At 41.6% G+C, this 23,205-nt stretch overlaps 1 protein-coding gene across 5 annotated transcripts in view; it reads left to right on the forward strand.

Moving 5' to 3' along the window:
* RPS6KA5 (ribosomal protein S6 kinase A5) overlaps nucleotides 1–23,205 on the forward strand; it is a 175,175-nt gene that overhangs the window by 139,640 nt on the left and 12,330 nt on the right. For all 5 annotated transcript variants that reach the window (XM_045071267.1, XM_045071273.1, XM_045071275.1 and 2 more), the window contains 7 exons: nucleotides 7,490–7,640; nucleotides 11,168–11,329; nucleotides 12,522–12,647; nucleotides 13,013–13,146; nucleotides 13,808–13,901; nucleotides 17,725–17,895; nucleotides 21,610–21,801. In XM_045071267.1, the coding sequence (XP_044927202.1) occupies nucleotides 7,490–7,640; nucleotides 11,168–11,329; nucleotides 12,522–12,647; nucleotides 13,013–13,146; nucleotides 13,808–13,901; nucleotides 17,725–17,895; nucleotides 21,610–21,801 (1,030 nt within the window). The remainder of the gene's footprint in view (nucleotides 1–7,489; nucleotides 7,641–11,167; nucleotides 11,330–12,521; nucleotides 12,648–13,012; nucleotides 13,147–13,807; nucleotides 13,902–17,724; nucleotides 17,896–21,609; nucleotides 21,802–23,205) is intronic.

Raw genomic sequence — 23,205 nt, forward strand, 5'->3', positions numbered from 1 at the left:
TCCATCTGGAGTAATCTCACTGTTCCTTTTTTTTGCTTTTTCTTAAGATCTTATTTATTTATTTGACAGAGATCACAAGTGGGCAGAGAGAGAGAGAGAGAGGAAGCAGGCTCCCTGCAGAGCAGAGAGCCCGATGTGGGGCTCGATCCCAGGACCCTGAGATCATGACCTGAGCCGAAGGCAGAGGCTTTAACCCACTGAGCCATCCAGGCGCCCAATCTCACTGTTCTTTACAAGCCTGTGCTTCTCTGCGGCCTCCCCAGGAGAGCCTCTTCCTTTTGGAGGATAATCTTGGCTGCTGTACTCTAGCTCTTTGCTCTGACTCGGGCTCTTCTCCCTTCAGCAGCCTCTTTGAAACTCTTTGCATCTCACTCCGCTCTTGACTCAGTACTGCCTCAGTTTGTTGTCACATGTAGCCTCTCGGTCCCAGGGAACCCCCGAAGTGTGGTTCTCCATCCTCTCCTATCCCTTCTGTCTTGCCCATTAAGGAAAGGTGCTCTGTTGGGGTTTTTTTGTTTTTCGGTTTTTTTAAGATTTTATTTATTTGTCAGAGAGAGACAAAGAGAAAGCACAAGCAAGAGGAGTGGTAGGCAGAGGGAGAAGCAGGCTCCCTGCTCTGCAGGGTCCCTGATGCCGGGCTCGTGGGCTGGGATCATGACCCGAGCCGAAGGCAGACGCTTAAACAGCTGAGCCACCCAGGCATCCCAAGGAAAGTTGCCCTAACAGAGATAGTGGAGTGTGTGAAGTAAAGCTTTGTGAGCATTGTCTGGGTCACAGAAAAGAGCAGAAAGGAAGAGGGACAGGGATGAGGTCTGCCAACAAAAACCATAACCAGTGTGGTGGGGTCCCAGCTTTGGACCAGACCGCACCCGCCCTGTGACTTAGACACGTGCAGGCGTGTCTGACAAGCCGGTCTGGTTGACCCGCCAGGCCTACGAGAGTGCAAAAGAGAGAAGCCCTTCCAGAGCAGCTGTTCTCAGAGGCCTTAGCCATGGGGCTAAGTCACATCCATCACTTTTAGGGAGAAGATGCTATATGTTGAAAAGAAAAGAAAGCTCTTTTACCAAAATCTTTACAAGCTCATGCACACGTCTTTACTTCCCCGAACCTCCCAAGGAACAGAAATGTTCTCTCTTGTGCACCAGACGCCACAGCAGGAGTGAGCGCCCCTTCGGTAGTTCATGAAGCAAAAGAAGGAAATGAGATCTGAGATGTGAGCATGAAGAAGAGTATTTATAGCGCACATGAGACGTGCCCGGGGCTCCCAGGAGTTACTGGCTGAGAGTTTGAGTAGAGTTACAGATTTTGCAGGAATAGATAAAGAATCTCATTTGATGATTCTTACTGGCAAGGTCTAGGGAAATACGGGGTAGGTGGGTCAAGGAGAAACGCAGTGACAGCCAAAGGGAAGTGTCCCCTCTGGGCAGCCAGTGTCTCGGAGCAGGCACACTCCTGGGGACTAGCCTCCCTGAGGGCAAGACTCACCCGGGCGCAGCTATGTGCCAGTTTCTATCTGCGCCGAGGAGTCTCACCCCTCATTTCCTGGAACCATTATGACCCTGGAAAACAGGTAGCTCTGTGTGCTTTTCTTATAGACGCAGAAACTGAGGTTATCTTGCTTAAGGACTATAGCTCCCTTGAGCTGGGAGTGGGGTCGAGTACAAAGTGATCCCTGGAAAGTCGCTTCATGCTCTCCTGGAGTTCACACTGGATTCTGTGCTGCTGTTTTCTTTCCTAGTGAGGTGGGTGCTTATTGCCCTTAAAGGATTGGGAAGTGCTGGCCCACAGACAAGGGGAGTACTGAGTTCATTAATGTCTAGAATATGTACTGAGTCATTTTTACCTCGTAGGGCCGAAGAGAAATATACAGGCAGAGTTGTTGTCCTAGGAAAACTTACATACTGCCTGGGAAGATAGGGAGTAAACAGAGGACGGTCCATAACACCAGGGAGTTCTGAAAAATAGTTGAGTGGTAAGATGACTATGCCATCGACGTACAAGGCAGCGCAGACCCATGGGCACTGGGGGTGTCAAGGAAGCAGCCATTCAGGATGGCGAGATCACATGGGCTGGGGGGACTGACAAGGTTTGTGAAGGCTGCAGGTGGAAAAGGCCTTTGAGATGGTGGGAAATAGCCACAGGGGCCCGCTTACGGGAGATGCAAGCCTTCTGGCCTAGCCATGCTTGCGTGCTGCTCTCTGTGCACCTCTAATCTTATAAATGAAGTTCATTTTATTGCTCCTATTCTAAAATTAATGTACACTCTAGTATGAAATGTGCATATAGTGTAAAATGTGCGTAATGACCCCCAAAGACAAATACTGCTGATACTTGGATATACTGCGCTCATACTAGAAATACAATTTCCTCTTTCGCAGTTTTTGCTTAAAGTTATAATGCATTCTCCAATTACAGGCTACAGGCTCTCTGTAAACATAATTTTGCAATCGCTATATGACATAACCATTGAATAGATACACCATAATATCCTTAACTATTTAGAGTAAATGAAGTTGGCTGGAAACTCCTCCCAACTCAGGCAGGCAGATGAGTAACTTTGTAATTCTGGAACCACATGAGAACCAGGAAGTGAGAATCAACAATATTAAGTTATGAAATGGGAAAGATTGTGAACTTTGAAAAGGAGGGCAAATAGAACTAAACAACCCAAGAGAAGGTATGCAAGAATGCAAAAATGTTATCTGCAGGCCTCTGTTGCAACTGAGGAAGAAAGATCCTGAGTGAGCAAGGTATCAGGAATGAAAAATAATCAGATATTTATTCACTCAGGAAATATTTGTTAAGGACTTGCTGAGTGCTAAGCAGTGCTCTAGGCCCCAGGAAAAAAAGCAGGGAACAAAGTTGCCTTTTTTTTTTTTTTTTAATTTTTAAGATTTTATTTATTTGTCAGAGAGAGAGAGAAAGTACAAGCAGGGGGGAGCAGCAGGCAGAGGGAGAATTAGGCTCCCCGCTGAGCAAGGAACCCAACACGGGACTCAATCCCAGGGCCCCTGGATCGTTACCCAAGCCAAAGGCAGACACCCAACCAAGTGAGCCACCCAGGCACCCTGAAAACTGCTATTAAAAAAAAAAAAAAGGAATCCCTCCTACCTCAAAGCTTACATTTTAGTTGGGAGAGATAATTAATTGACAAATAAATATATAATAGTCTTTAAATTTCATGAAGCAAAAAGAAAGGACAGTGATGAAGAAGATGGGTATTTTGTCCGGATGGTTAGAGAAAGATGCTCTGATAAGGTGACACTTGAGCAGAGACCTTAGTGGAGGGACAAGTGAGCCTTGCCCATCGTCCTAATACCATTGCTGAGACAGTTCTTATGGTTATGTTTTAGTAAACATACGAAGCGTGCACCATGTTTCATAGGCTCACTGTTTCCACCATAGTTTATTATGAAAATATCACATCTGTTAGAGTGGATACCTGCCTACCTGCTTCCATCATGATTCTACTGTGACTGCTGGACAGTCCTTGCTTGTTCTGTGTCTGCCGTCCATCCATCTTGCACCCCATCATAGTTTTAATTCTAATCTTGGTGTTCGAACCCATATATTCTTAAGCTGATCAGTTATGAATTTCTTTGACCACAGAGGTTTTCAAAAACTTAACATTCCTGAATAGAAAGAAACTGTATATTCATTTTTATATTTTGGGTTTTAATTTTATTGAATTTTTCTTTTTCCATGTAATTCCACTATCCATTTGGAGTTTATTTCAGGTTGTATTATAAGGCAAAAATCTTGCTTTGTTTCACTATTTCGCAAATAGCTGATTTCCCCAGCACATTTGTTGAACAGTGTGGCATTTCCTATGTAGGCTGGTCCCTTTTCAAAAACAGTGTAAGTTTGTGTATGTGCCTGGATGTTTTTCAAGTCATCTCTTCTGTTCATTTGATTTGGCTGTTGATTTGTTTTGCTAGCACCTCAGTGTTATGGTTTTGTTTTCTAATACTTTTTAATTTGTAGTTAACGTGTAGACTTCTTCCCAATTATTTTGTTTTTCAAAATCTTCATAGCTGTGTTATTTGCTTATTCTTGGAAAAAATATTAAATCATCTATGGTCTAAAAACACCTGCTTAAAATTTTAATTGGTTTGTATATTTCTTGCTTTATTTGAAGGGAATCTTGCCTCATCTTTAAAGCAGGGATAATACTGCCTTTGATAGGATTATTGTATGGATTAAACGATAACAAACACAAGAAGTGTTTGACGTGATATCAACTCGGGGCCTGTTGTGATTTCACAGAGAGCTCTACGGTTTATTTGGGCCCTACTCCATGGCAGTTCATTTCTGGAGTTTCCCAGATCCCCTTTGAAGCTAAAAAGAAAGAGGGACGCCTGGGTGGCTCAGTTGGTTAAGCAGCTGCCTTCGGCTCAGGTCATGATCTCAGGGTCCTGGGATCGAGTCCCGCATCGGGCTCTCTGCTCAGCAGGGAGCCTGCTTCCTCCTCTCTCTCTCTCTGCCTGCCTCTCTGCCTACTTGTGACCTCTCTCTGTCAAATAAATAAATAAAATCTTAAAAAAAAATAAATAAATAAATAAAAATAAAAAGAAAGAGCTCTTGGCTACTGCCAATTCAGAAATAAGCACATTTGAAGGTAAAATGGCAGCAACACCTGAACAACGTCTCCCTGTCCTTGTTGCAGGGTGTTCTGGGATGGTCACAACTAGCACTGGCTAAAACCAGCATCCTCCACCTGCATCCCCCATTTCCTCAGTGCACATGCTGTGCAGCTGCATTGGTCTGGCCTTCGGGTTGGCATTCACGCTCACAGGTCACAGTGGGCTGGAATCTGGCACCAGGTTTACTTAGCTTTCATAGATACAGCATCAAATACCTCTTGATCGGTGGTCTTTCCAGTCACCTCGCCCTGGCTTCCCAGCCCACAGAGGACACACTCAGCCATTAGTGGTTAGACCAACTGGGTGGTGTAAACCACGCCAGCAGGGGAAGCTCAGCACAGGACGTGTATATTAAAACTCCCCTGTGCACGGCTTTTGGGTGCCCACGGCCCTACCCAAGGACACCCTTGGGGTAAGAGATAACACCCAGAAGCTTGTGTTCTCTGAGTTTCAAATAGTCCTGTCTGCTCAGACCTCTCAGGGGTAACTTCGCAGGAACCAGGCCCCACTGTCATTTCACATTTATCTCGGCCCAGTATATTTCAAGGAAACAGTATGAGAGGAAGGTAAATTCGAGATCATCTTCCGGTGGAGAAGAGATTGAAGCCTTCTGGGGTTTTCTCCTCCCCACCCCACCCATTCCATTTCTGGTCCTCTTCCTGGCCCTGTGGCTCCCTGTAGGCTTCAGAACCTCTCCACACACTAAGGAAACCCTGTGCTACTCCGTGTACTGAGACAAGAAGCCTAAGAAGTCATGGTGTCTCCTTCTGCAGCGCCCCTAGTTTGTCTCCTGCGAGCTGGGTGGATGCCCTCCATGGCCTGCTGCGTCTCCCACTGCTACTTCTGGCCCTGTGAGCTGCTCTCAGGAAGGCAAGGCTCTGGGCCCCAAATCGGCCAGTCTTCATGTTCCCACATCAGCTCTGCTCTCAGAAATCCCTTCACATTTCCACTCTGTGTCTTCCCAATGGGATCCCGGCCTCGCCCTGATGGAAAACTCTAGTCCCCGTCCCATGGCACCTGCTGCCGACCTCCATCACCCACTGAGGCTGTTTGTATGCCCAGACCACCACCCCCTGGTTGTGCACGGGGTCTCTGTCTGCCCCTCTTTCCACTCGGGCATCTCCGTGGGGCCGCCCTGTTCTTTCCACATCCTCCTTTTGTGGAAGAACCCGCCACAGCTGATCTGCCTGACTGTTGCTCTCCCCGGTGCCTGGTGCCACGTCGACTTCCACCGAAGGCCACCGCCTCGGGTGTGAGGAGTGACAGACGGGATCAGCACCTTCCCATGGAGGCGGCCACAGCGCTTCTTTCCATCCCTCCGAGGCGGCAAAAGCGCACGTCAGCAACAACATGTCTGTTGCTTGATCCTGGACCAAAAAGATCCTGCCTGCAAAAAGTAAATTCAAGGTGGAGAAAATGGAAAAGCTGTGTTTCTTCTTCCCTCAGAAACAGGGCAGCCAGTGTCTCTGTCGGGTATACCTGTGCCTGATCTGCGGAGAGGAGTCTCTCGGACGCCAAGAGCCCTGACCAGCTGTGAGCCCTGGGCACATCCTAAAGGATCAAAAAGGAAAAAAAAAAAAAAGGCACTGCTTATTTTTCCCCTGTGCTGCTGACGTTTTTCTCGCATCCCCAGCATGGAGTGCTTTTGAAATGAACAACACTGCTGGAATTTTCAGTCCCAAATCACTGGTCATTTCCCTGTTTCCAGCTGGAGGGAGCGCGACGGGAGCTATGTTCAGGGGCAGCACTAAGCACTGCTCCTCCTGTTTCCCCAATTTAAGCACCGTCTTACCCACTTTTAGGTTAAGGAAACCATGGCATAGAGAGGTCAAGCAACTCTCAGACTCACACAGCCAGTAAGCCACACAGCCGGAGTCTGAAATCTGTCTGGCCCCAGAGTCTGTGTTCTTACCACGCTGTTGCTGTCTGTTACCAACATGTTACCTGGTTTTATTCCATAACAGTTACTAATATTTTAATGCACACAAAGCCATCTTTTTGCAAATCCAAATAAAGGAATAACTATTTCCATGTATACCGTGTTGAGCTTCTTAATTTCAATCTGTCCCCTTCATCGTCCCTTCTCATTATTGACCTTCCTTTTAACAGGGACAAAAGGTACATTTGGTTGGATTGAGTTCTTCCTTGACCTTAGAATAAATTCAAATATATAATCAAGAAACTTGATTATCTTAATTGTTTACCTTCCATAGTAAATAGTAGACAATCTCTTTGAGTTCCCTATAGGGCTTGCCTGCCTGTTTTATAGTAGCAGATAATGAAGCAGGTGCTCTCATCCTATGAAAAGCCCCAGGTCTGGGGCTCGTGTTCAGATATTAGGAGTGGAGCCCTGTCCAAGTGACTCTGACTCTCCCTGTCTTGGCTGGCCTTCCCTCCCCCTTCCTGCTGGGCCCTGCTGTTCGCTAGCACGCAGGGAAGGAGAAGAGAGGCAGGTATGGTTGGAGGTGCTTTTGTCCTTTCAAATCTGTTGCCTGGATTGACTTCCTTGAGTTTATTAGGAGTTTTTTCCATTGGGAAACCTTCATCAGAATTGAGTTGGTAGATGGGAGGTCCCAGGCCTTCATATTTTTTTTTCCAATTAAATATTCGGGATGGCGGCTTCCCACTAGGAATGACTTATACTGAAAAATGATCCAACACTTTTTGTTTCTGCTTATTTAAGTTTCAGAAATTTGATTTCATGGTATCTCATTTTAAATACTCTTGCTCCATTTTTCACATATAGTTCAATTTCAAAGTGTGTCGCACGATACTTGTTTTGCTAAGAATACTGTCACTAACGTCATCGTCTGGTTGTTTTAATAGCAAGTTTTATCTGCCTACAGGAGAATATTAAAAAGTGAGCCTCCATATCCTCAAGAAATGAGTGCTTTAGCTAAAGACCTAATTCAGCGTCTTTTGATGAAAGATCCCAAGAAAAGATTGGGATGTGGCCCACGTGACGCGGATGAAATCAAAGAACATCTCTTTTTTCAGGTGAAATATATTGAACAGATGGTTTTGTGTGCCCTGCTATTTGCAGAGTGCTTGCCCTTCTTGCTGAAATGAGTGGGCGTGGTCCCTTTTGGGGATCTCTGCTCCCTATTTTCATATACATTTCACTTTTTTAAAAAATGACAGGGCCCCTGGAGGAATCCAAGGATCAGAATTCTACTTGGAGACACCTAAGTAGTCTTTTTCTCCCTAAGTGAAGTGAGAGTGGGGAGGACCATAATGGCATTCAGTCTTCCATATGCTTATTGGTTCCAGTTTTGAGTATTGGTTTCTATTTATGATTTTGAAATTTAGGCATATGGACTGAAGAGGCTTTTTTAATCTTTCTTAGTTCATGAGCCGTTCCCCCCACTGTGTTCCACCTTCTAGACAGTGATTTCGTTTTTCCTTCTTTTTTGAGGAGCGATCTTAGACAATTAAAAATCAATCTAGGGGCGCCTGGGTGGCTCAGTCAGTTAAGCATCTGCCTTCGGCTCAGGTCATGATCCTAGGGTTCTGGGATCGAGCCCCACATCGGACTCTCTGCTCAGTGGGGAGCCTGCTCTCTCCCACTGCCTGCTGCTCTGCCTACTTACACACTCTACCTCTGTGTCAAATAAATAAAACCTTTTTAAAAAAATCTATTTCTCAGTTGCATAACTGCAACATAGAATTAAATCGTCTTTTTTTTTTTTTTTTTTTTTTTTTGCTTATCCTGAAAAAGCCTAATGAGGCCATTATACAGAGCACCAATGTATCTGCTCAACTTAGTTTGCTCAATTTAGTGACAACAAAAACAAAAACCTCCAAAATTTTAGATAACTGGGGGCAAAAGTTAAGTTGGTCAGCTTGACTGGTCAACCTGGGACACCATGACCTCAGGTTTTAAAACCCTGCACTTACCACTTTTTTTTTTTTCTTTTTAAGAGAGAGAGAGGGTGGGAGCACATACATATGCAAGCAGGGAATGGGATGCGGGAAGGGGAGAGGGAGAGAGAGAATCCAGGCAGGCTCCACACTCAGTGGTCCATGCAGAACCCACCTGGGGACTCCAGCCCAGGACCAGAGTTGAAATCAGGAGTCGGATGCTTAACCGACTGAACCATTCAGGTGCCCCATGAACTTACGACTTTTAAATAATTTCATCACCTCAACAAACATGACTTCTAAATATTCATGATCTAAAAGGACCACCCTGGGGCTCCTGGTTGGTTGAGTGGATTAAGCTGCTGCCTTTAGCTCAGGTCATGATCTCAGGATCCTGGAATCAAGCCCCGCATCGGGCTCTCTGTTCAACAGGGAGCCTGCTTCCCCCTCTCTCTCGGCCTCTCTGCCTACTTATGATCTCTCTCTCTGTCAAATAAATAAATAAAATCTTAAAAATAAATAAAATAAAAGGACCACCCAAGTTTTATTTTATTCTCCAAACTGAGCTTTTACAGTATTATCAGCAAAACAAATGAAAATAGCATAACAAAACAAAGAAAAAGCTCTGCTATTTATGTCATCTATTTTTTTTAAATATAGAAAAACAAATAATGGTTGAGAATAAGAATTACCTCTCTGTATTTCTGTACTCAAAAAAAGAGCATCAGTCTCTCAGTTGTGACCCATCTTACGGAAGTTCAATAACAGAAATACATTAAGAATAAAATAAATTTCTCAGTGTGTGCATTTCATAAATTAGCATGGCTTACAAAGATTAATATTTGAACAAGCTATTTCAAATACGTTGAGAAATCTGGCTCAAAATTTAACAATAATGTAAAATTCAAGAAATACTCAAGCAAAATATCTCAATCATATTTCCTAGGATCTTTTTCTCTGTGGTTCCCTATATATGTCAATATTACAGTATGTCTTTCGTATTAGAGAAATTTCCCTTTTCTATAGCTTGGAATAGTACTTTTAGGTCATTTAATTGCCTTGCCTTTTAAATGACAAGAACACTTTAGGGAAGATCAGACTCCAACTTACAAAGACCTAAATGGAGAGGAGGTGGAGAGGAACATAATAGCACTCAATTTTCTACAGACATTCTCCTGCTAACAACATATTTCTTTAAATTACCCCTTTACTCTAAAAGTTTCTTTTAATGTGTGTATAAATAGCCAAGCACAAATCATATGCTTGTAATGGAAAACATTACAGCCACACAGAGGACAGAACACTACTAACTAGAAAATCAAGAGATTGGCCCTTCCACTAGCTACTGTTTATGTGAAAAAGGTTAGTTCTTACTTCGAGCCTTCAGTTTCCATGTGGATCAAATAAAGATGAGCTAAATGATCTCTAAAGCTCACTCTTAACTGGAAAACGTGAAGATCTGTAATCTAGTGATTTTTTTCTACATTACCTCCACAAGAGGGCATGATAAAAACATTTAATGTTAGTGGATTAAACTTCCCAAATGTCATCAAGCATCTCTGAAATCAGAATGCGTCTGACAATGGCCAGTGTCACCGTTCTAGTTGGTGATGACTTTCCTTTCTTAATGGTACATAAAACAATGGTGTATCTCACTATCCATGATGACATCTTAGATTTGACGAAATATGTTAATAGGATAGCTGTAGGATTCAATTCAGTAAGTAATACCTGAGATTGTTTTAAGTGACAGAAAGACCACAAAGAAAATAGAGCACAGAGTTGAATTTGAATAAGATAAAACATAGCACTTTATCAGGCAGTGTCTGGCATGGGGGGAAGAGGGATCAGATTATCCCTTGGGGAAAAGAAGAAGCAGTATTTTAAAAGCTAGAATACAGTTAAACATGTAAATGATTATTACATCAGTATGGCAGTATCATTTATACTTATAGACATAAACAAGTACATGATTTATAGTGAGTTTATTTTCTAATCTGTCCAAATGACCAGGAGGGCAACCAAGTATCGGCCGAGAGCCACTTAACATGGCCTCTAGAAAACAGGAATATTCCTTTAGAATTATTATTCATATCCATAGAGCATTGAAAAGCCCTTTATTACAGTTCAGTTTTGTTCTGGCCTCACACCTTTCTCAGGAGGGTCAGGACAAAAGTAATTTTTGTTATCCCTAAGGGTGGATTAGGATATCCTGGTGCCCCCCAGAGGACACATCAAGACCCGAGTGATGGAAGGCCATCTCATCTTTCAGACATAGCATTGACTGGAGCCATCAACTGCAGTCAGAAAAAGTGTTCATACTTAGGAATAAATAAATATATGTATATGTATATACATATACACATATATTTGTATACAAATAATATATGTATATATGTTCACAAATATATGTATATAGAAATGTATAAATTATATATAAACATATAATATATAAATATGTATTTATATAGATATATAAATATAGTAAATTAATATGAATAGATACATCTTTATTTTTTTTTAATTATTTGTTTGAAATATGTGCTCTTTCCCTATCAACCTCTTAAAACCCTAATCTGTCTTTGTTATTCTTAGACAGTTCTCAGAAAATACTTCAACTTTGTTGGTTTCTACTTTGGACCAAATTTCTTTCTCTGTTTTAGAAAATAAATTGGGATGATTTAGCCGCCAAAAAAGTGCCCGCGCCATTTAAGCCTGTCATCCGAGACGAATTAGACGTGAGTAACTTTGCAGAAGAGTTCACGGAGATGGACCCCACCTACTCCCCCGCAGCGGTGCCCCAGAGCTCCGAGAGGCTGTTCCAGGTAATCTCCAGGCCTGCGCTCACCCACACAGGCCGCTTGTGCTCTGGGGAAAAAGATTGATTTTTCTAGGTGACAGTGTTCTTGGCATCTTAAAAGCAAGATTGTCTAATCTCTTCAATATTATCTCTATATTATTAAATACAGAGATACTGCCCATTATTAACTGAAGCTTATGGTCTGTTAAAGAGTAGATATTACTTACGTGTTTGTTTGTTTTTTATATAAAGCCTGCTGATTTTTTTCACTTGAAATTTTATTTCCACTCAGGCTCTCTTATAGAAAAATACAGTACCGCTTTATCTTACCTCTACCCATATAAATTTTCTCCGGTTCATAAAAATTGTTATCTGATTCTTTATCTTCAGTGAATAATGTCAACTGCTTTCCAACTCCTGAAGATTTAGAAAAGATTTTCTACTTAGAAAAAGATCATCTTCAGACTTGCAATACTGTGTATTAAATGGCGTCCGAGCTCCCTCCTTGGCAGCCATTAAGTGTCCTTCCCATGAGTATAATCTGGTCACCTGGGCTGTGTCTCTGGACCTCAATGACACTAACGTCTAGCACATAGCTGGGCACAGAGATGTTTAAAAACTGGTCTTTGAACTAGTGAATGTTCTAGCTTGAACAGATTAATTATCTATCACTATACCACTTTTGGTTCAACACATCCTTCTGATACTTGGTTTTATTTCTTTTCCAAAACTCTATTTAAAATTTTTAGTCTACGAAAGTATAATGAGCCAAATAATTGCTATTAGAAACTAACTGTAGCCTTTGAAATAATAATAAGCAAGAGCCCTTAGATCACTTTGTTGAGACCTTGAACTCTACCCTTTTTGAGACGTTGGTTGTGTTTGTATGCGACCTTTTATCAGCAATGCAGAAGAATTACAGCCATGAGTCAGATACGGGGGATGAAATAGAAAGGAAGGTGTTTCTGCCTTTCATTTTGAGTTGGTTTAATTCTACCAGAAGATGGCATTATCTCCTTCTGAAAAGCATTTTTCTGTTGATTTGAAAAAACCTTGCATTTTAGATTACAAATAAAATAAAATGAGAGTCATCCTAACACATATTTGAACGTTTTTCAGTCTTTTTTCTTGTTTTTAGAAAAAAATTATGACATCTGGACTGGGCTAACCTGGAAAATTGCAAATCCTCATTCTTCACTCTTCCTTCTCTTTTGAAGGGCTATTCCTTCGTTGCTCCTTCCATTCTGTTCAAGCGCAACGCAGCTGTCATAGACCCTCTTCAGTTTCACATGGGAGTTGAACGTCCTGGGGTGACCAATGTTGCCAGGAGCGCAATGATGAAGGTAGAGACGTGGTTAATTAAATGACATCGGTATGATTTAAATACCAACACTAATTAACATTGTCAAGGCCAGTGAACGGAAGAGACTTCCCATTTGACTAAGACGCCGTTTTAGGAAATGAATAAGTGGAAATAGCAATATTTGCCTTAGAGAATTAGTCACATCCATTTCAATGAACTCCTTAGCAAATGATGTCTTAAAAAGTTCTGTAGGTGAAAGTAGAAATCAGCTAAAAGGACGATGAATCTTAGAAGATTCTAAATGTATCCCACGAATATTATTATTTAATAATGTTTTTTACTAGACCGTGTCATTTATCCCTCTGCATTCCTAGTATTAAGTTAAATGATGTTGGTCTCTTACAGGACTCCCCGTTCTATCAGCACTACGACCTAGATCTGAAGGACAAGCCGCTGGGAGAGGGAAGTTTTTCAATTTGTCGAAAGTGCACACACAAAAAAAGTAACCAAGCATTCGCCGTCAAAATAATCAGCAAAAGGTAGGACCATGCGTGACGTTCTTTTGTATGGATTCATCCTGGTCAGTGAATTCTGTAAATTAGGATTTTTATTTTAAAATCAGTGGTTTTTTATAAAGCTTTTCACCCATGGGCGTAGCCATTCAGTTCATTAGCTCACCTGACTCTAATAGATGTTTGCTGGTGAAGTATATCCATTTGAGACGTAAATCGCAGGGTGACGGGCTTTCGAGGTTCCTGCGAGAACATCGTCTATGGCAATCAGACGTGCTCAGCAGCTGTTGCTGCTCCTAATAATTAGAGATTTGAAATACTTTTCTTCTGAAATGACTTAGCAATTTTCTGGTAGCTTTGAGACCCTGCTCGTCATTTCGGTAACTCCAGATTACCTCCGTGATTATATATTCCTGTTACCAAAATGTCAAGGCAAGCCAGGCATGAATTTCTTCGTAGGACTGGCTCTCTTCTGCTCAGAAATAATCATTGTCTCGGGAAGAACACAATACTTGTTCTGGTGGGGGTAGGATGACTCATTACTGTCAAAGAGACCTCATTGTGACACTGACGGTTACCTTCCCAACTCACTGTCAACAAACACAAAATTCGGGTTGGGACAATCCGGACATAAAAACTTGGTGAAGAAGGGGTAGGTACGTGGAGGCTGACTGCTTTCCTCTTGCAGGATGGAAGCCAATACTCAGAAGGAAATCACAGCTCTGAAGCTCTGTGAAGGACACCCCAATATCGTGAGGCTGCACGAAGTTTTTCACGATCAGGTATTTTGACACGACTTTTTTGGGCATATGAGGGTTTTACTTCTTTCCAGGCTCATTGGTGCTGCCAGGTCAGAGTCAGGGACTTGGGATAGAACCCAGCCCCTGGAGAAAACGGAGAAATTTCTTACCCCTCCCCCAGACCCGTGCATCCTTTCACATCTGCTCTTCTCCCTCAGTGGGCATCTAGGACATGGACCAAGGGCAGAGGAGCCAGAGCCGGGGGCGCTGTCACAAGCTGCACTCTGCTTGTCACCCATTCAGCTTCTGCCCACCGTAGCTTAATCACTGGAGAGTTCTCAGGAGCCCACTTATTATCAGCCTTCAACCTTCTTTTCACTTCCAGAATGGAATATAGAGAGTTGTAAGCCTCATTCGTGCAAGCTGAAGAGGGGAGACAAAGCAGAAGGGCAAAGGCGCTCCTCTCATCTTACGTCAGATGGCGTATTCCACCCAGACCACACTCCCGGTCACGCCACCCCCTCCTCTCCCAGAAGCGTGTAACTCTGCTCGTGGGAGGAATGCCACTGTGTCGGGGCCATGCCTTCTCCTCAGCCCCTCCACTGCCACCTTCCATGACAAAATCAGCTCTGTTACACTTACCTTTCCCCCGGGACTGGATGAGAGGACACGATCCTATTTGCGACAACATGCTAATAAGCGCAAGAGCCAGACCCAGTCCTGATGCGGCTTACCCTAACTCTACCAAAGAAGAAACGGACTCTGAAGGGTCACGAGACTTGTCCGTAGTTACACCACAAGGAAAACCTGGGCTCCAGGCCCGGGCTGTCTCCATGTGCTCCTGTAACACCGTGTCCTGGGCAGGCCATGGCTCAGTTGTCGGCAATCCGAAAGTTCCCCCAGGTGCCATGGCCAGCAACCATATGTCTCAACCCCAGTAACTGCTGCCCTTCCTGATCGTGTGCCTCACATGGGCCAGGTACTGTCCCGGCTCCCACACGTGTTGTTCAGTCCTTACAGTAACGCCATGGGGGGAGAAAACAGAAACTCGCAGAAATTAAATAACAGGGCCTCACACTTCATAAGCGGTAATGCTGAGCTCTAGGCCCAAGCACCCCACCTTCAGATCTCTGCTGCCTTAGGGGAGGCAGAAACATGGAGGGAGCACCCGAAAATGACGCAGTCATCTCTTCGCTCTCTGGTTCTCATAGTCAGAAAAGGGACATCTTTGATGTGAGAACTTGGGGGAGTGAGGACATGCCCCTCCACTTGCCTCCACGCTGTTGGGCTACCCAACTGCAGTAGAAGTAATGAGTCCCCCAGCCACTGGAGGTGCTTAAAAAGAGCCTGGACAGTTTCCTGTTGAAGATGATTTCCATGATCAATCAAGGCACTGAAGGATGACCTTTGACACCACCCTCTGGTTTTGCGCTTGGGCCCACCTACGTCCCCGCAGAGACACTCAGTCTCTTAATGTTCAGGCAGATGTCAGCTCCCAGGAATTGTGTCCCTAGCTTTGTACTTAGACCATAGGTCAAATGTATCATTTGTTATTTTTATATTAAAGAGTTACTGAAGGGTACCCGAATGGCTTAGTCAGTTAAGTGTCCGACTCTTGGTTTCGGCTCAGGTCATGCATGATAGGGTTGTGAGATCCAGCCCTGTATTGGGCTCCATCCTGAGCTTGGAGCTTAAGATTCTCTCTCCTCTCCCTCCGCCCCTCCCCCAGCACTCAATCTCTCTCTCAAAAGAAAAAGTTACTTAATACAAGTTGTCTCATGATATAATCCTATATATACTAGTACAAATATATTAAAATGTATTATATTCTACTCTTGATACCTTGGGTGATTTTTTTCAGTGTAGGTGACAACAGTGGCCTCGATCATCCCCAAGTGCACACGATCTCCTTCAATGGGTGATCTTCAATGGGTGAAATCAATGAGGGTGGGTCTTAAGCAACGCCAGGGCAGTGGAGTTCATTTAGTGTACCAGGATCTGTATTCATTTCCTCTTGCTATTGTAACAAATTACCACAAACCTAAGGAGTACCAATTTATAATCATACAGTCTAGAGGTGAGAAGTTCAAAATCAGTCTCACTGGTATAAAGTCCAGGTATCAGCAGGGCTGGTTCCTTCTGGAGACTCTAAGGGATACTCCGTTCGCTTGCCTTCTTTAGCTTCTGGAGACTGCTCACATCCCTTGGCTTGTGATCCTTCTTTATATCACTCCAATCTCTTGTCTCCATACTCCTGTCCCATACTGTTGGCTCTGATGGGTAACATAGGCACTCTTCCCATCTCAAGATCCTTAATCACACCTGCAAATTCCCTTTACCCTATCAGGTAACATCTGCAGGTTCTGGGGGTTAGGATATGGATGTCTTTGGAGGACCAATTATCCAACTGTCTCGTGTATATTCTCACAGTTACTTATTTTATTGGTAAGGGTAAGGTAAGGGTACTAAAGCTCATACCGGTTAAGTAGCGTCCCCAGGGTCATAAGGAAGCAGCATTCCAGTGAATGGGATCACCCATTGAAGGAGATCGTGTGCACTTGGGGATGATCGAGGCCACTGTTGTCACCTACACTAAACTTATCTTTTATTTATTTATTTATTTATTTATTTATTTATTTATTTTAAAGATGTTGTTTATCTGAGAGAGAGAAAGAGCAAGAGCAGGGTAAAGGGCCGAGGGAGAAGCAGACTCCCCACTGAGCAGAGAGGCTGATGTGGGACTTGAACCCAGCAACCTGGATCATGACCTGAGTTGAAGGCAGGTGCTTAACCAACTGAGCCACCCAGGCGCCCTAAAACCTATCTTTTAAACTACTTACAGGTATTGCTCTCCGTTTTTTATTTTAAAGCTCACTGGCATATGCTTGTAGCAGACCTTCAACTTCGACCATATCTGTTGTATGTAGAAACTCAAATCACCTTGATCTCTGGTAGCCTGGAAACAACTCCCGTACTAAAATGTTCACCTTTTAAAATGATGCCCTATATCTACAGGATAATTGCCTTTTTTATGAAGCTTTTTTCCCCCTGGATTTTGCTAATTCAAAAGGAAGTGTGTTTGCTGAGCGATATTGGTTCTGTAATACATAGCACCTAAATCTGTTGACTGGGTATCTTTTTAAACTATGTTTGTGTTCATTTGAGAGCTGATACAGTTTCTTTGCTTTTTGATTGCCTTTGTTATTTTCTTTATGGACATGTATGCAAGGCATAAGAAATAACTTTTTAACTATTTAATTAAGAGAATGCCACTGGTATGCAAAGCAATTATTTAAAGAAAAACAAAAATTAAAAAACACCACCCTTGAGCTATGGGTATTTGCCATGGATATTAACAAGGAACCCTGAAACTAATCCATTAAGCTTTCACAGGAAGTTCAGAGGGACTTCATGAAACAATACCTTTTTAAAAAGATATATTTGCCATTCAGTGGGTGAGTCAGGCCTCCTGTGGGCAGTTGCCCATACTCTGTCCTTAATCTTCTCCATTATTTAAAGCAGACACTTTCACATTATTATCAGCACTAAGCCACACTTTAAAAAGAAAGATATGTAAACTTGATAGAGAGGGTTGGAATGGAATTCAAATGAAAGAATTAGTCAAGGAAGGGATATATAAAGATTTCACTGCAGCACTTGAAATTTTCCATGACCAAAATAGAATTCTAAAAGAGCCACATTATCCCTCAATTCTTTCCTCTCCACCATTAAGGCATGCTATTGATTATTTTAACAAGGGATTATCTAAATTTATTAGCGATAGTTAATTGTCCAGGAATGTTTCATCCGTAAATGCACTTCTCTACATGAAAGCCTTCCGCATTCTTCTTTTCTTCCTCTCTAGCTTCACACGTTCCTGGTGATGGAACTTCTGAACGGGGGAGAGCTGTTTGAACGCATTAAGAAAAAGAAACACTTCAGTGAGACGGAAGCCAGCTACATCATGCGGAAGCTCGTTTCGGCCGTGAGCCACATGCATGATGTGGGCGTGGTGCACCGGGACCTGAAGCCAGAGGTATCACGGCACCCGTGCTCCCTCCTGTGGCTCAGTCCAGCCCCAGTCCCAACCCTGTCCCCTCCCCCTCCACTGCCGCCGCAGGATGGGCTTTTCTTGTTTCATGTTTCATGGTTTAGAGCTTTCTGCTAAAGAGATACTTGCAGAGATACTGTTTCTTGGATTTTCTTTCTCCTCTATTTTAGTCTAAAATAAATTTGCTTTTTTTTTTTTTTTTTTTTTTTTTTTTTGCCAGCAGATCATCTTGAGGTTATATTTGTAAATGTGAGAGCCTTTTATGGAAGAAATACTTTATGCAACAGTTGTGGGCCAAAAATAGTAATGGAAATTTTTGTAGCAGAAAATAATATCCTTTCTATATGTGTACCATTTTAGATGTTTTTTTTTAAATGGTGTATTATCAAAACTTTTTTTCATTTATATCGAATTGATTAGCTCATGAATAGGAATGTATATAATTCTATTCTAAATATTTAAACATAAAGAATTGTCTTGGTTTAATTAATTGTACTGCCCTTATATGTGCTTCTCTTCGCTCACATATTATATTTATAGAATTGTGTAGCAATGCGCAAGCAGCCCCTATTTATATATTTCTTCTTTCGAACGGTTAATAGAAAAGATTCTGGCTCCAGAATGTCCTTGTTTAGTATCAAAAATCTGAAAGTTTCCCCCTTTTAGGAAATCATCAAAATAATAATAAAAATTAAAACACAAAACCCAATAATTTATAAAAGCATAACAATGACTCATCCTTTATCATATGCAGAATTACACATGTTTCCTCTTTAAAATAGAACTTCATTTTTAATTACCATGTGGTTATAATGCATTGTCAAATTTTTTAAAATAATAATTTATTTGGAGTTCATTTTTTGTGTTAAACCACAAAAGAATATGTCTCTGAAAGCACCATTTTTTGCCTGTTAAAATATCTTGGATCATTGGTAGGAAGAGGATGTTTTAAAAATGGAATTTTTTTTTTTTTTTTTAGATTTTATTTATCTATTTCAGAGAGAGAGCACAAGCAGTCGGAGGGGCAGAGGAGGAGAAGCAGACTCCCTGCTGAGCAGGGAGCTTGATGTGGGGCTCGATCCCAGGACCCTGAGATCATGACCTGAACCAAAGGCAGATGCTTAACTAACTGAGCTATGCAGGTGCCCCTAAAAATGGATTTCTGTGCATCCAAATATAACTGACTGATTCTAAAGCATATAAACTTCTGTCTGTGAACTTCCTATTACTGTTATTCATATTACTAGTAATTAGTCAAAAGTGAATTGTGTTTTATGAACTTGCAACTATGGTAGCTCCCCCTCTGCTTCCTTCATCCGAGTTCTCACTCTCCTACAGAACACCCACTGAAAATATGGTGCTCCGTACATCAGAGATTAGCGATCTATTTTTAAATGTGAAAGCACACCACTTAAATGTTTTCTTGATAGACAAGGAACAAGCATGTAATTTTTTTAATTGAAAAGATCTGTTCCATGACTGTATAGAATTCATTTTCACATGTTTTATTCTTTGATAACTGGCCATCTGTCATCCCATGAGTCTCAAATGAGGCAACTGTCCTCTCCAACAGAATTTAAATTTGCCTTCCTATTTTCCTGATAAAAAAGATACTTATGTTGCTTAGTTCTTCTTATTTGTTACAAACCTTTTCTTTCAAATAATCCTCTGAAACGAGGAATTGTCATATTATTTGGGACATTCTACCACAGTGATAGCAGCTCTACATCAAAATAGACCGTGGAGAAAGGAAAATGTGCCTTTGTACTAACATCCTCATAATAAAATAGTTTTCACTTGGACTTTTAAATCGTAGAGTATATATTACTTCCAAACTAAAAGTTTAATTCCTCTCCCACTGATGTCATATTTAAGATCTGATTATATATCTCTTGGTTTATATTTTTGTGGCCTTGGCTTTCTGCTTAGGCAAAATCCTAAATTCTGGGTGAGAAGCAGACAAATTTAGAAGCTGGCTGACATTCCTCGTGGGCTGCTTTGTACTTTTCAAACTAGACCCCATACCCTTGAAAGATTAAGAAAAAACTGCATCAAATTAGTTTCAGGTGGAGCTTGAGGTGAGGCTGAATGGCCCTTGCTTCCTGCCACTCTCGCCCATGCGCACCCAGCTCCACTCGGAGAGCGGAGTCTCCTGCATTTCAAGAACTGCGGCTAAGAAAGTCCTCTGCCAGCCTTAATATAGCATAAACTGAAGTCATTTCCAAAGGCTGAGCAGACTGGATGAAGCCAGGGGCCAGGGGCAGGTTCACACCGCAGAGACACTCGGGAGCCATTTGCTGAGACTTCAGAATGCAAGCACGTGAACCCCAGCTCTCACTTAGTGGTGGTGAACCTTACATTCCAGCGTATCCACATTTTAATTCCATCACTCATTCAGGATCAAGCATTGTATAGAGAACATTTAAGAAAACTTTTTAATATTTCTGCTTTTCTTTCCTCCCACTTTATTCATTTTTAACTTTTGAATGAAAGGTGTAGAAGATTTTTCTTCTTGGTATGAATGAAGCCTTCTGTGGTGTCTTTTATTTTAGTTGGAATAATAGTAACAAAGCAAATGATGTTCCAGATCTGAGGAATAATTTAATAAATACAAAGACATAGGAGGTTTTGTCAGGATGTCTGAAGAAAATGTAAGCAGATTCACCCAGTGTGGGTACTAGCTTGATAGACGGAAAAAAGGGGTGACCGTGCATCAGATGGTTAGCATTTATTAAATGTGTGATAAACACAAAAACGATACAGTAAAGCCTTAGTGACTGAGAAGCTTTGGCAGACAAAGGATTTAAGGAAACAGTGTTTTCTGAATGACTGAGGGATAATATCCATTAACATCAAAAAATGCTTAAGTATTAACTGTTTGGGAGAAAATATTTCTGAAATGTAATATAGGTCTTTACCATGTCTTCTTTCTTTCTTTTTTATTTTTTGAAGATTTATAATTTGTTCAAGTAATCTCTACACTCAACGTGGGGCTTAAACTCACTCCCAAGATAAAAGAGTTACACGCTCTTCTAACTGAGCCAGCCAGGCGCCCCTACCATGTCTTCTTTAATAAGATATACTAGAGACAGCTATTTTATTTATGACTTCATTCAATGGATGGATATTTACCAAAGCACCTACCATATGAGTGTCCCGGTTTTGGGACTAGAGTCATAAATGTGGTGGACACATAATCCCTGCCATTAGGGAATGGTGATGGTCTAATGGGAGAGGAAGATGTCAACTTTCTAATAATGATGCTAAGGAACAGAAAGAAAACATGGTAGCAGAAAATAGAAAGAGTCCTGACTTCAGTGTGGTGGCACAGTTTGGGCGATCTCTCCAAACGAGGAGTAGGAGCATGTGAGCCAGGTCAGAAGGGAGGTTGAGGAAGGAGGGTAGAGGGCCAACACCAAGAGAGAAAAATGTAGACAAATGCTCTTCTAACATGGGAAGAGGCGTGCTACGATTGAAAAATGTTTCACAAGACATTATAAAATTAAAATAAACCAAAAAAAAGCATAAGGCAGAGAACAACAGTTCACCGACATCAAGCTCCCAGAGACCCTCCCCAGCAGACCTCTCTCTGAGCCTGAGTCCAGTATCAGTGTATAGATAAATGGTGTTACAAAAATGGCATCCCCAAGTCCCAGGACAGTTTCACGAGAGACTAATTAAAGTGTTTGTATCTTGCAGAATTTATTGTTCACTGATGAAAATGACAATTTGGAAATCAAAGTAATCGATTTTGGGTTTGCACGCTTAAAGCCACCTGATAACCAGCCTCTCAAGACGCCCTGCTTCACCCTGCACTATGCAGCCCCCGAGCTCTTGAATCATAACGGCTATGACGAGTCCTGTGACCTCTGGAGCCTGGGCGTCATTTTGGTGAGTTCATTTCCCTAGAGCCAGTAAACCTAGGCAGTTTCCAGATGGCCTCTTACCTGTCTCTCTCTCTCTCTCCGCTGTTTTTCTTCAGGTTGTGGGGGGCAATTGGCAGATGGGTTTCTTTTCTGTACAGTCTATGAAGGCTCTAACCCAAGACTGTTTCCCTTTTTTAAAATTTACACTGGAGACAATGTAGAAACTTTCATTTTGGTTTATTTTGAAATAATTGGAGGCCCTGCGTTTTATGTGCATAGGAATTTATATAGGTTTGGTTTGTTTTTTTTTTTTCAAAGAAGCTGTTTTCAAAAAATAGGCATATTGGATATAATGTGAAAATGGTAAAGTAACTTATTAGGAGGAAAATGTTAAAAAAAATACATTCTGTGATTTTCAGACTAAAAATATAATTAAAGAAGATAATTTAGGATAAATTAACAAATTAATTGCTAGAACAAGAAATATTTATAGTAGCTTATAGTAATTGTGGTAAGCATGCTTCTCACAAAATGTCCTTGGCTGCCGTGATCAGAAACAACATTAAGCTAGAAAAACCTTGGCATGTTTCTTCTCAAAATAGCTTGACTTTTTCTGCATGTAATTTGTAATGCATAATCTTAAGGAGAAATTTTCAGACAAATACAGAAAGATTTAAGGAACAAGTGAAATCACTCATAATCTCATTGTGTGAAGATGATGTGTATGCGCTCCCCTGCTCCTAACCACCCCGCCTACCGCCACCATATTATGTGTGTTTTCTGTCAACTATGTGGGTTTTTTAACAAATGAGATTATATTATGCATGTGGTTTGGGCCTCTAGAGTTCATTTAACCATTTCTTTACTAATCAGCAGTTAGTGTTTTCTAGTATTTTGCTAATTACAGACTACGTAAATGACTTTTTTTTTTAACATATGTGGTTGCATTTGTCTCATTATTTCCTTGGAATAGGCTCCTAGGAGAAGGACACGCACATCTTTATTTTGACACATATGCCTGGATTTCCTTCTAGAAGCTTTAACAGATCATGTTCTCATCAACTGTGTGCGAATACATCAGATACTATCGATTTCAATCTTAAGTTATTTCCCACTGTTGTTATAACTTGCATATATTTCTTTGATGAATATTCAGTTTTGAGCATCTTTTCAAGTATTTGGACATTTGTATTTTTTTTTTATGAATTGCTCTTTATGAGCTTTGTCTATTTTCCTAAGCAGAAATTTTTCTTTTTTCTTTTTTCCCCCTGTGCAGAAATTTTTCTTACTGTAAAGCTCTGGGAAGGATCTTAATCCTTTGCCTGCCATTGATATTGGAGATATTTTGGGTCATTTGTTTGAAAACATTGTTTATAGCAATATGGGATTTTCTTCTGGGTGTTAGGAGGGTTTAAATGGAGAATTCTTT

This window comes from Mustela putorius, unplaced genomic scaffold, assembly GCF_011764305.1.
Source record: "Mustela putorius furo isolate JIRA1106 unplaced genomic scaffold, ASM1176430v1.1 tig00000129_pilon_pilon_pilon, whole genome shotgun sequence".
NCBI lineage: Eukaryota > Metazoa > Chordata > Mammalia > Carnivora > Mustelidae > Mustela > Mustela putorius.